The sequence below is a fragment of the Cololabis saira genome, chromosome 4, assembly GCF_033807715.1.
Source record: "Cololabis saira isolate AMF1-May2022 chromosome 4, fColSai1.1, whole genome shotgun sequence".
NCBI classification, from domain to species: domain Eukaryota; kingdom Metazoa; phylum Chordata; class Actinopteri; order Beloniformes; family Belonidae; genus Cololabis; species Cololabis saira.
Genome location: NC_084590.1, coordinates 23,464,983 through 23,482,837, shown reverse-complemented (window position 1 = coordinate 23,482,837; position 17,855 = coordinate 23,464,983). Strand labels below are relative to the sequence as shown.

The window sequence follows — 17,855 nt, the reverse complement described above, 5'->3', positions numbered from 1 at the left end:
GCCAGTTTTGTGGCTCACAGCAGGAAATCTGGCAATAACTTGAAACAATGCATTGGCCCTTGGCGCTGTAGTGAAGCTAATTAGAAAACTACTGCTTAAGACTCAGTGCAGCGTGTTCTTTAAATACCACTTTGCTGCATAAAAAGGCCCTTGAGAATCTAATTAGGGATTCTAACAGATATGTAAAACTATCCAACAGGTCGGTGAATGTCTTTGGGAAGTGGGTGTCATTAATCATCTCAGTGAAGCAGTACCTTTGAAGAAATACCACTTGGAGTCCAACGGGGAGAAGGCAGCGGCCTCGATGGCCTGGGGGAGGTGAGACCAGCGCTCACGGAGGGGCAGCGGGCCGCTCACGCCACCTTTAGCTGAAACGGACCAGTACATGCCGCCCCGGAACACCAGCACCGTCCCACTCTGATCTGAGCACACAGACCATTTAAAATGTTTTACACTGATTTTATTTATTTCAGATCCCCATTAGTTGCTGCCTCAGCAGCAACTATTTTTCCTGGGCTCCAACAGTACAAATATATATTTCTATAAAACTTTTACAGTATAATATAAAATGTTAGTTAAACAGAATATAGCAAAGTAGATAACAATAAAATAAATTAAAAAAAATAAATAAATAAATAAATACAAATAAATAAAAATAATAAAAGTACAAAGAACAACAACTAAAAAGAAAAAGACAAAAAAAAACAAAAACCAATAAAAAACTAAAGATAATAATAAGCAGAAAACAATGAAAAAAGAAAATGAATTTTCCTAAATGAAAAAACGAAAATGAAAAAAACAAAAACAAATAACAACCAAAAACAGATAGATTAAAGATAAATCCAAGTACAACTAAAGATAAATAAGTGCATAGTAAATAAGGCAAAAACAAAAAAAAACGTATTTCAATAGAAGAAAATTTAAAAATAAGTAAATAGTGAAAATAATCAGAAACGTCACACTGATGCTGTTGATGCATGTTTGTGATGAGGACCAGAGTGGCTCGGTGATATTCAAGCTATTATCAAGTTATTTGCACCTCACCCATAGTGATGGCATCAAAGGCCCCACGGCAGTAGAGAGGCAGCCCTGCCGTGTCACCCTGGCTTTGCAGCTCTGAGAACTCCCACTCCTGCAGCGCAGCATTCAGCACCTGACCTGGCAACCTGACGGGGCGATTGTTGGACGGTTTACCTGCGAGACAGAAACCAATCAACAACACAGTGAACTTGATGGCGTCGGCCAAGGCCACAAAAAGATGACACCTAAATCACCTAGTAGGCTGTAATTCCACATGAATAACTAGATTTCTACCTCAATGACTGACACTTAAAACCCACAGCCACCAAATAAAACTCCCAATTGGTGTGTCTACTGTTCCCATGCATGCCAAAGAAAATGCTTTTCTAAATTAGACACTATGGGAAAAAGATTGGAAGGACAAACAGTTTTGATTTAATTTTAAAACAAAACATGGGAAATGTTAACATTGAAACGGACTTTTACAGGATGTGGCTGGGTTGATGTATACTGATGGGTGAAAGTATACAGCACAGGAAATAAACAGACCTCTGATAGAGCAAACAAATTCATTTCACTTGTGGCTCTAGAACTAGTGATCTTCTGTTGTTTTCAGCCCTCTTGGCCCCGTAGCGTGTGAATCTGCTGGTGTACAACATTAAAAGAAAAGAAAGGCAACAACGAGGAGCACACTAAACTGAAGACTAAGAGAAAACGATATCACTTTAGACATGATAACTACTTTGTTTGCAAGGAACTGAGCAAACATTTGTGTTGGAGTTGGATAAAATCAGCACACCCATGAACTGGAGGAAGACAGGAAAAGTAGACATACACACCACAGAGGATAACAGTGTCAAGATAAGGGCTGGACGTCCGACTTCACTCAAAAACTGCCCTCGCTGTGCTCTGCCACACTTATCACTGCTCTGGGAGGCATTCACGAGCTTTACTTGTGAAGAAAAGCTAAAGCCCTGTCTGGTAAGATGCAATAGAGGAACTACAGGTCCCAACGAGGATAGAAGTTACCAATTACATCCTAATATGGTCACACGCACGCACGCACGCACGCACGCACGCACGCACGCACGCACGCACGCACGCACGCACGCACGCACGCACGCACGCACGCACGCACGCACGCACGCACGCACGCACGCACGCACGCACCTTAAGTCTTTAAGCAGAAAGAGCCCTATTGCAGAGTCAGCAGTCCTGTCAGACGGGGCTCTTGTCTGTATCTGTCTGTGGAAATGTTTGACATTTACAAGGGAGCAGCTGCAATCATCAGAAATTACTGCCACAGGGTTGGGATTGGGCTTGATAAAGCTACAGGAGAGTTGTAGGCTGTGCTTTGTGAAACTCCTGTAATTGCTGCCCTCTTAGCAGTTAATTCAATACGAGGAGAAGTCATGAAACTAAGCTGAAAATAAAAGCTGTCCAAAAGATAGCGTGAGCGAGGCCATCTGAGGTCACAAGATGAACAATTGCCTTTTTTTTCAATTCATAGTGAGTTATGGAGGCTGGCAAATACCATTTTAGGAAGCTGAGGACAGAATGTTTCCAGAGGCAGAGCAGCTGGAGCTGCTCGGATAATAATACTGATACAGGGAGGCATCTGAACTTGACCTGCCGGTGAGCTTCTGCTGAGCTCAATCTCAAGTTCAGAGCTGAATTATCCAAATGATTGTGTTACTGTCCTGAAGCCATGCAAACATTCCTGCAGCGTGTGTTTTTACTGGCTCTCCTGCAGCTGCGGCGCACCTGAGGTTCAGGGTCAGAGCAAAGAAAGCACTTGGTGCTTCTTGTAGATTGGAGGCAGGAGATGATCACAGACGTGGTTGAGAAGCAACTTTTAGTGTAAAACTAGTAAAATAAATAAAACATGTTTTGCAACAAGTGTTACAGTGATATCAGTTTCTGAGCATCTGGAGGAAAAACAGAAGATGATAACACAGCAGAGCAGCACATGTGGAAACCTGCCTCACACATGCCAGGAGGGACGGCACATCCACGGTAAACAGAAACTATTATACTCATAGTCCTAATGTAATGCTCCGACACCAGTAATCTATCACAGCAAAGCCGACAGAAACTAGCACGTGAAAAATGACTGGGACGCTGGATGATATACAAACAAGCCCTGCTGCCCTCAGTGCAAACCCTGGTTTCCCAGCAGCTGACAGAGCAGACTCTTCCTGCTGCAAAGATAAACCCAGCTAAAAGCACAAAGAGGGGATGTTGTGCTTGGATTGCATGTGTTTTCCACATTTGGCAAGATACACTGATATTTAAAGTTCAAATTGAGCAGTTCCTAATCCTTTAAAAACATATCTTTGTTCCTCACAATTGTACAGTTACCACAAAAAAACGTTCTTCTTTTAAAGGAGTGGAGTAGGACTCCGCACCTTCTTCCTTACTCATCTGGCCCTTCACCTCCTTGTTTCTTCTATCTCCACCTTGCTTGCAGCTCATTTCTTCAGTTCCTAACACCAAATATATCAGCTATAAACCTCTACATCAGTAAAATATATCAGCTATAAACCTCTACATCAGTAAAATATATCAGCTATAAACCTCTACATCAGTAAAATATATCAGCTATAAATCTCTCCATCAGCAATCCTGATTCCTTCCCTCTTTGATACAAAGACTAGAGCACAGGAACACCCAAAATGGCAGGAACACAGGTGTATATACACATGTGTTATAGCATGACGTCTGCTCCTGTCCTGTTGGAGTTGGTTCGGTACACTTTGTACCAGTGGAAATAGCTGTGAAAGTGAGGGGCAAAGGACCAATCGTTGCGAGATAATTTTTGCAGATTGTGAAAGCTACAGCTATCCAGACTACGCAGCCGTAGTGCTGAGTGTCTGTTTTGATAATGATACGTCTTGGAATACATAAACATCACCATCATTCATCAGAGGTGTCAAGTAACAAAGTACAAATACTTTGTTACCTTACTTAAGTAGAAATTTTGGTTATCTATACTTCACTGGAGTAATTACGGTATTTTTCAGACGACTTTTTACTTTTACTCCTTACATTTTCACGCAATTATCTGTACTTTTTACTCCTTACATTTTAAAAACAGCCTCGTTACTCTATTTCATTTCGGCCTTTAAAAAAAACTATCCAGTTAAATTGCGTCATCTGGATAGAGTGAATTTGGTTGTGGTTGTTTCAGATGTTCTTGTCCGGTTTTGTTCTTACATCCGTTCCCTCAGATTCCTGCAACTAAACTTGGATGTAAATTCCAATAAAGGTTAGGATAAATGATGACATGCCTCTGAAGTTTGACTTTTTGCACCATTACAATACTTATAGGCAACTAGTCATCATATCTTCTGCTCTCTGAAACACATGTTAATGCTCAATAGTACACATATATGGTTCTTTAATATATTTGCATTATACTAAGATGCATTCATTTTCAATGGCTTTTGTCCTTAATGGCTTTTTTCCCCCTTACATTACTTTTACTTTTATACTTTAAGTAGTTTTGAAACCAGTACTTTTATACTTTTACTTGAGTAAAAAACTTGAGTTGATACTTCAACTTCTACAGGAGTATTTTTAAACTCTAGTATCTATACTTCTACCTGAGTATTGAATGTGAATACTTTTGACACCTCTGTCATTCATAGCTATAAACTAGATCACACAAGAGTTCTGCCTGTATGTAGTTAAATGTCCTGAGACACTCCCACATATCAAATGTCTTCTCACCGTACAACTGCTGCACGGCCATGATGTCGGCCCAGCTCAGGACCAGGCTGCGGCCCAGTTTCCTGTAGTACGGGGACATGAGAGCGTGCCGCACGGGGGAGTGCTCCAGACCCAGAGTGTGTCCGATCTCATGGGCAGTCACCATGAACAGGTTGTGACCTTTGTGTCCGTTAAGCGTCCACTTCTCTGCCATGTCGAAGTGGGCTTCCCCTCGCCGCGGCAGGAACGCGTGAGCCAGGGTCCCCCCTGAACGTCAAACAGGATGCACCTTTACATTCTCATTACATCACAGTTAGGTGCACAATTATTCAGACAGAATGTATTAATTTAGAAATTATTTTATAATTTTCAATTCATCACACACCAGAATGCATTTGAAACAAAAACAATCAAGATGTGATCAAAGTGGGGACTTACAGCTTTAGCTTATGTTAGGTTTCACAAAGATATGACAGTCACCGTTTACAAATTACAACCTGCGAAGGATTTTCATACAAGTATTAAAAGTATTGGTGATATTTCCAATAACGTCCACTTCTGAGCACCTAAGATTTGAAGCGTTTCACTCAGATCAATTGTTAGCCTAGTCCTGGATGTATTATGGTGGTGTTAAAAGGAATGATCATGAGAACTGTGCTGGCCCAGATAGCTCTGGGAGCTAACTGTAACACCCTCACATCTCCCACCAGAGATTAACCTCATACAGTACATTTACACACTCCAATTAAATATCAGCCAATGAGTTTTAAATGATCATGCACTTTGTTGTCAAAATATTGCCTTAACCTGGCTATTCACAGTAATCTCAGCACATTTTGTTCAGGAGTTTAGTATCAAACTGTCATGGTAGAATAAATTATAAACACATTATCACTGAGTAAGGCTCGTCTGATAATAATCATGCGAAACCTACTTGTAAGATGAGGATATACCTTCCTGTTTTTCAGTCTTGTAGGAGGAGGCATTAAAAAGTAACCACACTGTTGGTTTCAGATGTATGTTTATGAAATATCTTAGGAGACCCGAAAAGCAAAGGCTTATAAATATAAATACATAGTGTAAATAATAGGAGGTTTGTGATGATCCTGACCTGGTCCATCAAAGGCGTTGCTGGCCCCGTCATTGTGGTCCCCCTCATAGAAGGCCAGACGGATGTCTGCGGGACCTTTAGGAGCCTCCTGGAAAACCAGGCCCGACACGTTGCTCCACAGCTGGAAGGCCGTGTGCACCGCCAGACGCACGGAGCCCAGGGACAGGTGACGAGGCCAGTTCACTATCTGGTAGGTCAGGTGATGCTTGGACCACTTCTCAGCTGCAGAACACACACACAGTTGGACAGAGATCCAGGAACGGTAGGTACAGTACCAAGCTCACAATGTGCTGACAAGCTGAAATCATCAGAACAAAAAGATGACAATATTCCTGCGAGTAAATTTATACAAGGCAGTTCTTCTTTTCTTTTTTTAACTTTATTTTTAAGAAATTTTACAATATATATGGAAAAAGGGGAAAAAAATAGAAAAGGACATTAACAAACGGCACAGATGGGATAATAAAAAAGCAGAGGGGGAAAGTGGATCAATATAATGTGTACATTTTAAGAGATAGAGCTAGGTCCAGGTCTCAAAGACAATTGTCTTTTTATCTTTGTTTGTCCACAATCTACTGTATCATTCATATTATAGAGCATAAAGTACTCAAAGCCAAGACAACAAAACACAATTAATCACATAAATAAATGCCAACTGTGTCCTGCTATGGTGAGGAACCATATTCCAAATGAGCTGTCCATTTTCTCCAGTATGTAGAGAACTTATCCATGCACAAGTTCAAGGAAAAAGTCAGTCTTTCCATGTCATATATTTCTTTCACAATTGTACTCCACTCCTCTTTCTATGGGGGCTCTTTTGATAGCCATCTCCTCGTAATAGCTTTTTTACTGGCTACCAACATTATTTTAATCAAGTATTTATCAGTAACATTGATTGTGGGGGAGATATTACCAAGATAAATTGTACAAAAATCGTGTTCAATCTCAAAGCCTACAACTGATTTAATTTTCTTCACTACATCCCGCCAGTAAGGTTGTTTAATCGGACAGTCCCAAGAGACGTGGAAATGGTCCGCTTGGGCATTTCCACATTCTCTCCAGCACCTTCCGTAACTTGGGTGACCTTTATGACGTTCTTTAATTTTGGGAGTAATAAAAAAACGAATCATGTTCTTCCAGGAAAATTCCCTCCAAGGCAGTGCTTCTTTTCAATATTTAAAATACAATACTATCAATTTAAATTATTCCTAGGTTTGCACAACACCAAAGTAAACTCATTTCTAAGAGAGTAAGAAAAGGACTTGTTTCAAGAAAATATTTGATATTTTAGACTATTTTGCTAGTTTTAAGAATTTTAGTCAAGAATATATTTTTTTACCTCATTGGCAAAGATTTCTGCTTAAAATAAGACAATTATGTTATGGAATATAGAGTGTAGGTGTGTACTTTGAAGTAGATCCTTCAGTGAGTCCAGCGGATCTGAGCCACAGTGATAGGATGTTGACCATTAAGCTTACAGCTGAGTAAACGAACAAGCACCCCAAGTACGTGAGAGTTTACTTCAACACGTGTCTGTGGTTTCTTTGCTTAGACATAATTACATGTGTCGCAAACTTCTCACATTTGTTTGGGGACAGGAGGAAAGGGGGACTAAAAGCTGCCATTCATTAATTTACATGACTCTAATCTGTTCATATACACAGGACTAAACAACATACACAAACATGTTGTCAGCCATGCAGTACACGTCCCCACCGAGCAGACAAAGCGGCAGCCTCTCAGGAAACAGTCATTAGATAAAATGAACCTTTAGAGAGATGCAGCTGCGTGATTGTGCTGTCCGTTCAACTCAGAGGAGAAAAATCTGTGAGGAGCTTTTCATAAGATAATAACTTAAGTTTGCTTAAGTTTTTTTTTTTAATGTATTTTTAAGCTCTGCTGGAAAAAGTAAACACTTATTTTCTCATAACTGATCTGAACAAAGGCTGTTGCTGTACCTGAATTCTTCTTTTCTACATTAAATCCAGACAAATTCCTGGATTAAATGTGATTTCTTGCTTTTGTTGTTGTCTCAGACGTAAGTCGCTTTGGATAAAAGCGTCTGCTAGATGACAGTAGTAGTAGTAGAGAAGATGGGACTTTTCTTAAAGCTCACACAATTTCCTGATGTCTTAATGGAATGTCTGTGACAAAAAAACAGCAGGGACACAGTACAAAAACTTCCTCTTCCTCCATGTTTTCACACTTTCACAGACTCACTTACTCACACACAGACACACACAGCTATAAACCCCCTCCCGTTTACGCCACCGTCTTCTCTGCCTGATCTGAGCATCTAGGGCTGCCAGAGGGCTGAGCTCACTTGGGCAGCCTGTGCTGGGAACCCCCCACCCCATCCACATACGCTGGTCCCTCCAGTCCCGCTATGATGTTGTCTGTATGTTGCTTGTTTTGCTGAGGTATTTTTTTTTTTTATCATCTTTACAGGACCAATGTGAGACGTGTTTCTTTTTATCCCTCCCCTTTCCCAGTGTCATCCTTTCCTCACCTAATGAAAGGGCGGTGCCTACCCATGGCTGCAGCCTCAGGCCCCTGTCTACCCAGGTCTTACGGTGTTTGTTGGGTTTTTTTTTTGTTCTCTTTGGACGGGCTGTGCTGAAACGTACTTCGTTGTGACGGGATGCTGGCTCCATGAGAAATAAAGAATCCTCTCCACCCTCCTCTTTAGCGGGGCGTGTCACTGTTAAAATCAGTGTTGCAGTGGGTTTGATACAAATGACTATGTCATTTATTATAGACTTCTCCAGACCGTGATGACATACTGATGATGATCATTAATCGGAAGTTAAAGCTGGGAAAACATCTAAAACATGCAGGACTCATTTAAAGAATGGGGCCTTTTCAGACACAGACCACCCCAAAACAAAATGTCAGGGTAATGTTAGAGTTTTTCAGTTGAAATAAATGAGCCCACACACAGAAAATATTAGGTTTTTTTCTCATATGTTCCCTTAAACAGATTTATAGTGGACGACTTCAGATGACTTCAAAATAACTGCAGATAAAACCTCCAGCAACCTGGGCCTTTGCTGACTCTAACAGAAATAAACAGTCAATTACAATAAACCTGCAATAACTCCCTTTACGGTCTTTGTGGGGTATTTATACGTGAGAGCACAAGTCAAGCACAGTTATCAAAATATTTTTTAAAAGGGCCAAATGTAGGTGGGAGGTCTACACCATCCACCGCAGTTGAACCATACAGACTTTTGCAGGTTTATGCTGAACATGCCAGTTATTTTGATACCACTTGCACTTGTTTAAATAGTGCACAGCAGAGAGATGCGAATGATACACAGGAGTTATGCACTATATACTGGGAATTGCCAAGAGACCCAAACAGCACTCTGGACACAGGAAAATATCTGGATATCTGGAGCCATTAAAGGCATGGGCTTGGCATGACATCAGTGTGTGTATCCTTGTGAGTAAACACACAAACTGTGTGCGTCAGCAGCAGCTGGAGTGTTATGTGCACTCGACGATGATCATTTATGATACAATTTACAATAATAAAGCCAATAGGAGGTGCGGCACCTGGGCCCTCAACCAGCAACCAGGCGTGAAGCAGTCGTCCTAATAATTTACATTCAAGAGAGAAACAAACACGACACACAAGAAGAAAAAAAATGCAACCTAGAGCCGTGGGAGTCACATTTTTATACGAGCGAGGCCGTGTCACACTTTCCCACCCGGGCCCCTCTTTCAAAAACCAAATGAGCTGCATGCATTATACCTATTACCGTCACCATCTCTGTAGATCTGCATCCTGAGCAGAGCTCAGACGCCCGCTCACCATCCCAGACCGCCACGGAACAACAGGTCCCCCGAGGACGGCGGAGAAGCCAGGAAGTCAGATACACAAGACATTCCTAGACTTCCCCTATGGAAGCAATTAACATGATGCCCTCTGGAGCAGCAGAGCAGAACGGACTGAGATCATCTGATAGCTACGGTTATTGTTTGTGGAGGTGCAGAGAGATTGTGTTTGTTGCTGGTGTTAACACACACACACACACACACACACACACACACACAAAATGTTCACCACGGGTTCCAAGTGCCCAAGGACGCGTCACAAGGTGTGATTTGGGTGTGGAACCGGAAAACAGAGCTGTTTAGAAGAGAAGAGCAGCTGTTGTAAACATTTGGGATGTGAAACATATGGGCAGTTTGATTAAACTGTTGCCTGTTATCGTCCCATTGATCCAGTGATTTATTAGTTACTCCGGTTTATGGGGCTGTAAAGAATTCCCTGTGCACAGACAATACGGAGACTGCAGATGTTTGATAATTCACTCACATCCAATTTACTTACAAAATGAATCATGGTCGAAGGTGGTGCCTGAATGCCATTTCTGTCAATATCAGTGGCTGCAACCATCAGATTGAACAGGTCAAGGTCTGTTTTCAGTTTTCAAGGAGCTCAATCAGAAGCGGCAGCAACACTCACGCTAAACAAAATCACAAAACACCACAGCTGAGAGCAAAGAAGGTCTGCCTCATCGCTGTGTTGCTGCAGCTTTGTTTAGCAGTCAGGCATCAGCAGTCAAGGACAAACACCTCAATCTGCTTCAAGTGTTCAAATCATGAATGACCTGCTTTCAAATGTGTCCTGTAAACGGCAAAAGGCGTTGAACTGTGAACATGACGGATCAGTCCTGGTTTAAAACCAGAGCCTTCTCACTGTGAGTGAAAGATTTATCTTACAATGAGACAAGAGAAGTCAGAGGAAAGTCATCATCATACATCGGGGTATGTGTCTGAACAAGCCAGTAAAAATGCTATCATCTGATGAGTTGGGGGAACAAGCTCAACATCCTTGGACTTTTCTGTCCCTGCTCAACCCGTGCAGGGTCTGGAGCTGTCCCCGGGTGAGAGGGGGGAACACCTTTGATGGACCGGTTAGAGATGCACCAACTGCAATTTTCTTTGCCATTTCCAGTTTTTAGTTTTCAGTTTTCTTTAAGGTTTGTTTTGCTGACTTTCATCGATTCTTATTTCTTTTTTCGGATCAGAAACCGCAAGCTTTAACTCAAACAACGATGAAAGGGTTTGATCCCTGGCCTTGCAATCCATCAGCAAAGCCCCTTCGACAAGACACCGACTTCACATTACCCCTGATGCATTCGCTGGTGTGTGGTTGTGTGTAAGATAGGACAAGCACTACCTAGTCCTAGGCAGTACGTTGTCCAATCTGAGGGTTTTACACCTAAAGTCTGATTCGAACATAAAGCAAATATTCCTGCTAGGACTTTTCAATCGTCCATCTTTTGACTCTGGAGAGCAAAACTGAATAATGCTAGAGTTCCCGGAGTAGGGTTGCACAACAGCACAATATGTTAACTGCACTGTTTAACTGCTTGAGTGGTTATTTGAAGTTAGGTGCGTGAAGGGTATAACCAAGGGAAGTAAAAAGATCTGCTGTTCTTTGTATAACAGGACTGCCGCCTGTCACATGAGTCACGCCTGGGTCTAAAACAATGGCACAAAGCTGTTTGCTTGCAGGAACTGGCTGAGAACCATCAAAACAGCCAGGCACTCGGCCGTACAGCAGGGATGATATCACAGCTCTGGCATCCAATCAGTTTGCCAAATAATAAACGTACTCAAAGGGATCGTGTCAGGTACTGACATGAAGAGGCAGCGGCACGCAGCAGACACCACCCCATTCCCCGAACATTATTCAATCTCATCTGTGACATAAAGGAATGCAGAGGCTTCACACCTCAAGAGGCTGCAAGAACAAGCGGAGAGACGAGACGAAGGAGGAAGGTTCAATGAGCTCCTGGTGTCGTCAACAGGATGCTGCTGATCATTTGCGACAGAGATGTAAAACCTGGAGGCACTAAGGGTGGGCAGTACGCACGCACCTGTATGCTACAAAAGCAGCTTTAAAGGAGAGACAGACAAACAGAATGATTTCTGTGCCTAAAAAAAAAAACTGATCAGAAAAGCTTGAAGATGGAAAAGGCGAAAGGAAAAAACTAAAACATGACCAGGTGCTGCTAGTCATTATCCCTTGATGAAATTACCAGCTGGTGTGCAGATGCTTTGGTTGTCTGCTGCTCCGGAGCATTCAGGTGTGTGTTAACACAGTACTAATAGGGACAGACACAATTATCGGCCCATAAAAACGGTCATAAAACCATTTTCTCACCATCTGGAGTTCAACATTCTCCTGTGAGGAAAGGTTGTCCATAAGTGGAAACCATTCAAGATCTGTGTCAACTTTCCCAAGATTGAACATCCCAGCATATTTACCCCAAGGTCGGGTGGAGAGCTGCGTCTCAGACCCTGCACATCTCACAGAGCATGTTAAATGTTAATGCCCTCCACAGTACCATTAGAAAAGGCTTGAACAAGTGTGCTTTGTTTGGACAGGTTGCCAGGAGAAAGAGAACAAGGAAACTTGACTGACATTGACAAAACAAACCACAAAACTACTGGAACGATGTACTATTGACGGATGAGATTAACATAGCGTTGTTAGGACCTGCTTTGCAACTACAAGACATAGGCAGTCATTGAGTTGACCATGAACACTTCTGCACATCAGATTATTCTAGGGCAGGGGTCGGCAACCCAAAATGTTGAAAGAGCCATATTGGAGCAAAAACACAAAAAACAAATATGTCTGAAGCCGCAAAGAATGAAAAGTCTTGTATGAGCCTTAGAATGAAGGCAAATGGCGAAAGGAGAAATGTTGAGAATAAAGTCAAAATGTCGAGAAAAAAGTGGAAATGTCGAGATCAATGTTGAAGTACAATCTCGAGAAAAAAGTGGAAATGTCGAGAAAAAAGTGGAAATGTTGAGAAATGTCGAAATGTCGAGAAAAAAGTCAAAATTTCTAAATGTCGAGATCAAAAAGGAAAGGAAAAGGGAAGAAAAAGAGAAAAAAAGGAAAAAAGAAGAAAAAAAGAATTAAAAAAAAGAAAAAAAGGAAAAAAAAGGTCAAACATTTTTGAAAAAGCTCCAGGAGCCACTAAGGCGGCGCTAAAGAGCCACATGCGGCTCTAGAGCCGCGGGTTGCCGATCCCTGTTCTAGGGGTTCATATAAGGGCACCCCTCTGGTTGAAAGCGCCAGAACAGTGACATCAGAATGAGGCAGGTAAATGGAAGGACCGGGTTAACGTCCAGACGTCAACCTAAACAAGACTATAAGAAGGTACTGCTGCTAAAGGTGGATTAGACTTTTGCACACAAATATACAATAATAAAAATGAAAATAACTTAATGGGAAGAATAACTTAAAGTGAAGTTATTTAAATCTACAGATTTATCAGAGGAACTGATTTAGCATAGACTTTCATCAGCCTGGACTAAACGGTCTTAGTAAAACTTTCACTGTTCTTGTCATTTTGGCCCATTTAGTTTTTTCCCACATTAGTCTAAAAAATATTACATATTTTAGTAATTCTCTGCAATTTTCTGCAAAGCCTACTTAACTTAGAGAGGACCTTGTGCTCAGTTACATCGTAGAATCTGCAAATAATTTTCAGCTGCACGCTTAACCACCTTTAAATACTCGAAGTCCCGCAGTCTCCAGCCAATTCAGCCTCTAAATGTCATCATGCTGATAGCAGAAAATTGTTATAATCAGTCATTTTCTAAAGGACGCCGGGGCAACGATCTCACTACACCATCAAAGTGGCTGGTTAAACGGCAGAATTGTACAGAGGATTTCTGAAGGAAATTACTGAAATAACTCTACATTCTCTGTTGTTTCTTTACTAAACTGCTGCACAAAACAAAACATCTCTGGGCCGAGTAAAAGGTCATTGACTGAAGCATGATAGAAGCCTGTACACCCCTGTTTCAGAAGAGTTACTGATATGATATTCTGTATGATGTCTTTTTCTAAAATGTGGAGTTTACCGGTACACTCTGGAATGATCAAATTCTTTAGTCCACTTGTGAATTACATGGCTTGCAGAGCAATCCATGTCTTGTTTAAATACATTTTTTTTTTAAATTAACTACTTCAATTTCTGCAAAACAAAGACCAAAGCTGACATGTGCATCACCACCATTACAACTCTCTTTAGTGTTTTGCTGTATTACAATACTCTGTTAAGACCACAAGAGTGTACCTGACACCTTAATATGCTAAGCAGCTGTCCTGCAGGGGGACAGATGTCAGTCATGTTCATTATCAGCCATAAAAACATCATGCTTTTTCATTTAGACACACTAGAACATTGCGTCTCTAAAATCTACACATTACACACAGTACCTTGCCTCGCAGAGCGCCTCCTGCGTTGCTGCAGTGTCTTTCCGGTGAAGATGACATTAACTCTCTGTGCCCAGATCTGCTGGCTGCCCTCATCCGACACACCGCAGCGGGGCTCTGCCATCTGCTGCAGGGTGGCGCCGTCAAGTTCCCCGGTGATGGGTAGCCGGGACAGCCACTGGAACTCTCTGCAGAGACAGGAAACGGGCGGCAGCTGCTTCATAAGGTCGTGTGATGTGGTTGCTGGTGCTGTTATTAGTAGGGTTGCCACCCGTCCCGTAAAATACGGAATTGTCCTTTATTTGAGAAAAAAATGTTGCGTCCCGTATTGAACTAATACGGGACACGATTTGTACCGTATTTTCATTAACTTTTACACCATATTCTAGTTGAATTATTGAAATAAATTAACTTTTACACCATATTCTAGTTAAATTATTGAAATAAGTTAACTTTTACACCATATTCTAGTTGAATTATTGAAATAAATTAACTTGTACACCATATTCTAGTTGAATTATTGAAATAAATTAACTTGTACACCATATTCTAGTTGAATTATTGAAATAAATTAACTTTTACACCATATTCTAGTTGAATTATTGAAATAAATTAACTTTTACACCATATTCTAGTTGAATTATTGAAATAAGTTAACTTTTACAGCATATTCTAGTTGAATTATTGAAATAAGTTAACTTTTACACCATATTCTAGTTGAATTATTGAAATAAGTTAACTTTTACACCATATTCTAGTTGAATTATTGAAATAAATTAACTTTTACACCATATTCTTCACCTGTAGGCTTTATTACATCTGGGCTGATGTGGACATACGTAGCATAGGAGGCTATTTCAGTTGCTATATGGTTGTCTGTCTGTACAGTCATGCAAGTTCAATGCTATTAAAGCACTTTAAACTTTAAATCAAAGCATTTTGTTTTTTCATATAAAATAAACACATTTTTATTCAGTTTAGAAGTTTTGGGGCTTTTTTTTTGGCTCCTGCGCTGCTGAAATCAGGGCGTCCCTTATTTCTATTTCTGAAAGGTGGCAACCCTAGTTATTAGATAGACAGAAGAACGGCTCTGAAAAGTCATTGTATCAATATATTGCAGATGACTATTAGAAATTAGTATTTAAACATGAGTGTCAACTGCACGGTATCTATTATAACCCAATCTTCTGCCCAAGCTTTAACATAGTTTTGCAACTTTACAGTTAGTAGATAGCCCAGAGGGCGAGGTTCCTAAAATTCCTGGATTGTTCAGAACGAGTTCAGGAGAAGTTTCCCAATGCAGGAGGGTGTGTTTTACAGCTCTGTGGTGTCGCTCAGCCCCCAGGCTCGTCGCACACTGAGCTCACCCTTCCCCGAAGCAGGCACTTAAGAACAACCAGCAGCTCCCAGTCAACATCCAACCACTACTTTACATCCACGTCACATTCAATCTCAGGTTCCCTGCTGCGACTTGGCCACTCATCACCCACCGGATGGCTGACTGCACTTCAACTGCATTGTGGAGGTGATGGTCATGGTGGAGGTAGCCGTACTTCTCCAGAAAATCCTGCAACAACAATCACATGTTAACATCACAAAAAAATAAATAAAAAAATTAATACATACAAATCCTCCAGGGCAAAACCTGTTGCAGAGAATGATGTGCCCAAATGTAAATTTCTGAATGAAGATTCTTTTTACCAAACTGCCTTCTATGACCTCATCCTTCCCAAAAGCATCATAAAAAAGTAAATCTTTCACTTATTCTATATCTCCTGCAAGTTCCTATGTACACAAGTGGACCACCCATACAACAAAAGAAGTCCCTGAGGTGTCCATAAAAAAGACAAGATAATTGTTATTTGGAAAGAATGTTGTGCAAATGAAGATTAGCTCTCAAATTTAACACATACTTTCAGTATGAACCATTAGAGTACACTACGGCAGATGTTACAGTAGCTTCAGAACGGTCACAGTTTAACATGTTTAATGTGTACCGAGCAGGTATCATGTTCAGACAACAGCGACCACAGTTATGATTACACGTGTGGGGTAGCTGGGCTGGAAATCAAAATAGTAGGATGACAGATGTGTTTCGCTTCAAATAAGGGTGTGCAACAAGAATGTTCCTTTGTCTCGGATGCAGAAAGTGCCAGAAGGGTTTATTTTAAGTAGGAAGGAGATTGAAGCTATGCAAATGTCGAAGAGCATGCTGGAGCTTCTTCTCTATGTGCTGAACGTACGTGCAAAATGTTCCAATGCTTTCCATCATTTTTAGATAGTTCAATTTATTTTTTTTGAGGACTTGTGTGGCATTATTTACCAGAGCACAATCTTTCATTTACTGTGCAAATGCCAAAGTATCATACCAAAGGTCAGAAAAGGTCAATGTAGATGACCAACTTGGCATAAACAGCGTAAATATAATTCCTTGACCGTAGTTAAATTATTGAGATGAACGTTGTTTCAGCTTTCAGTAAAGTCTTTATTTTTCTAGCTCAGAGGCATAATTTACATAAGACACTTAATTTTCTCTTTCAAAGAGATTTACATTAAAATCTAGATCTGGAATATTTTACCCCTGGAAAATAACCATTACTTTGTAACAAAGCTTGTTACAAAGCGCCAAAACTGTACACCAAAACCTCCAGACACAGTTTCTTCCCCCAAGCTGTTGCTCTGATGAACTCTCACTCAGTCTCAGAGTAATCAATCACTGTGCAATAACCACAATCATATGCTGTAACAATGCACCTTTCAATAACCAGGTCTACATCATACTGCTGCACCTTTCACTAAAAAAAAAATATATGTTAAGAGCTGTCATTTGTCCATTTACTGTACAGTGAGCGAAAATACACTAAAAACTCAATCATACCAGAAATATTTGTCTTATTTCTAGTTCAAATGTCTCATTTTTAGTCTCATTAAAAAAAAAAAAAAATCTCATTACACTTAAAACAAGAGTCATTATCAGAAAAATAACTTATTTGACAATTTTCACTTGAAATAAGTAGAAAAATCTGCCAGTGGGACAAGATTCTTCTCATTACAAGCAAAAAAAAAAAACTTTTTTTTCTACTTACGGTATTTTAAGTGAAAATCTGAAAAACAGCTGAAAAGTGTTGTCTTGTTTGACCTGACTTGGCCAATAAACCGGATTCCTCCTTCAATTTAGTTACAAGAGTAAACATATTGGATTTGTTTATAATCCATAAGAGTATTTATCACAAACGTATTCACCTGAACGCTGGCATCTGTTAACGATCGGAAATCAAAGATTAAATGTCCTGGAGAGCTACCTCCAATTAGATCATTTCACTCAAAAACAAAGAAAAATCACTAGTCTCGAAATGTTCGTAGCTCAGTTAAATGGGATGTAATCCCCATTTCTCAGTACAATAAAGCCCTCATCTGTTTTAAGGCTGATTTATGGTTCCGCGTTATGCCAACGCATACCATACGCCGTAGGGTCTGCGTCGCTTTAACGCGGAACCATAAATCAGCTTTAGAGTACCTGCGGGTCCAGGGCCGGCGCGGTGACGCAGAGCGCGGTCACGGCCAGGAGGCTGATCAAGGAGCGGGGGAGACGCATCTCTGCTGCGGCGCCGCTCCGCTCCTCATGGTCCAGTCCTCATGGTCCAGGCAGCGGCTGCAGGGAGCGTAGCTGCGCGCCGGTCGCGGTCTCTCCTCGGTCTGGCTGTGCGCGTTAAACGGTGGTGATGATGATGATGGAGGAGGAGGGCCAGCACCGCCTCC

The 17,855-nt window shown here is 41.0% G+C and overlaps 1 protein-coding gene across 1 annotated transcript in view; it reads right to left on the bottom strand.

The window, feature by feature from the left end:
- The window catches only part of mmp28 (matrix metallopeptidase 28), a 20,006-nt gene extending 2,151 nt beyond the window's left edge, over positions 1 to 17,855 (bottom strand). The window contains exons 1-7 of the mRNA XM_061719198.1: positions 17,614 to 17,855; positions 15,587 to 15,663; positions 14,100 to 14,284; positions 5,843 to 6,064; positions 4,753 to 4,998; positions 1,045 to 1,194; positions 255 to 422 (exon numbers count right to left, since the gene is read on the bottom strand). Of these exons, the coding sequence (XP_061575182.1) occupies positions 255 to 422; positions 1,045 to 1,194; positions 4,753 to 4,998; positions 5,843 to 6,064; positions 14,100 to 14,284; positions 15,587 to 15,663; positions 17,614 to 17,691 (1,126 nt within the window). The 5' untranslated portion in view covers positions 17,692 to 17,855. The remainder of the gene's footprint in view (positions 1 to 254; positions 423 to 1,044; positions 1,195 to 4,752; positions 4,999 to 5,842; positions 6,065 to 14,099; positions 14,285 to 15,586; positions 15,664 to 17,613) is intronic.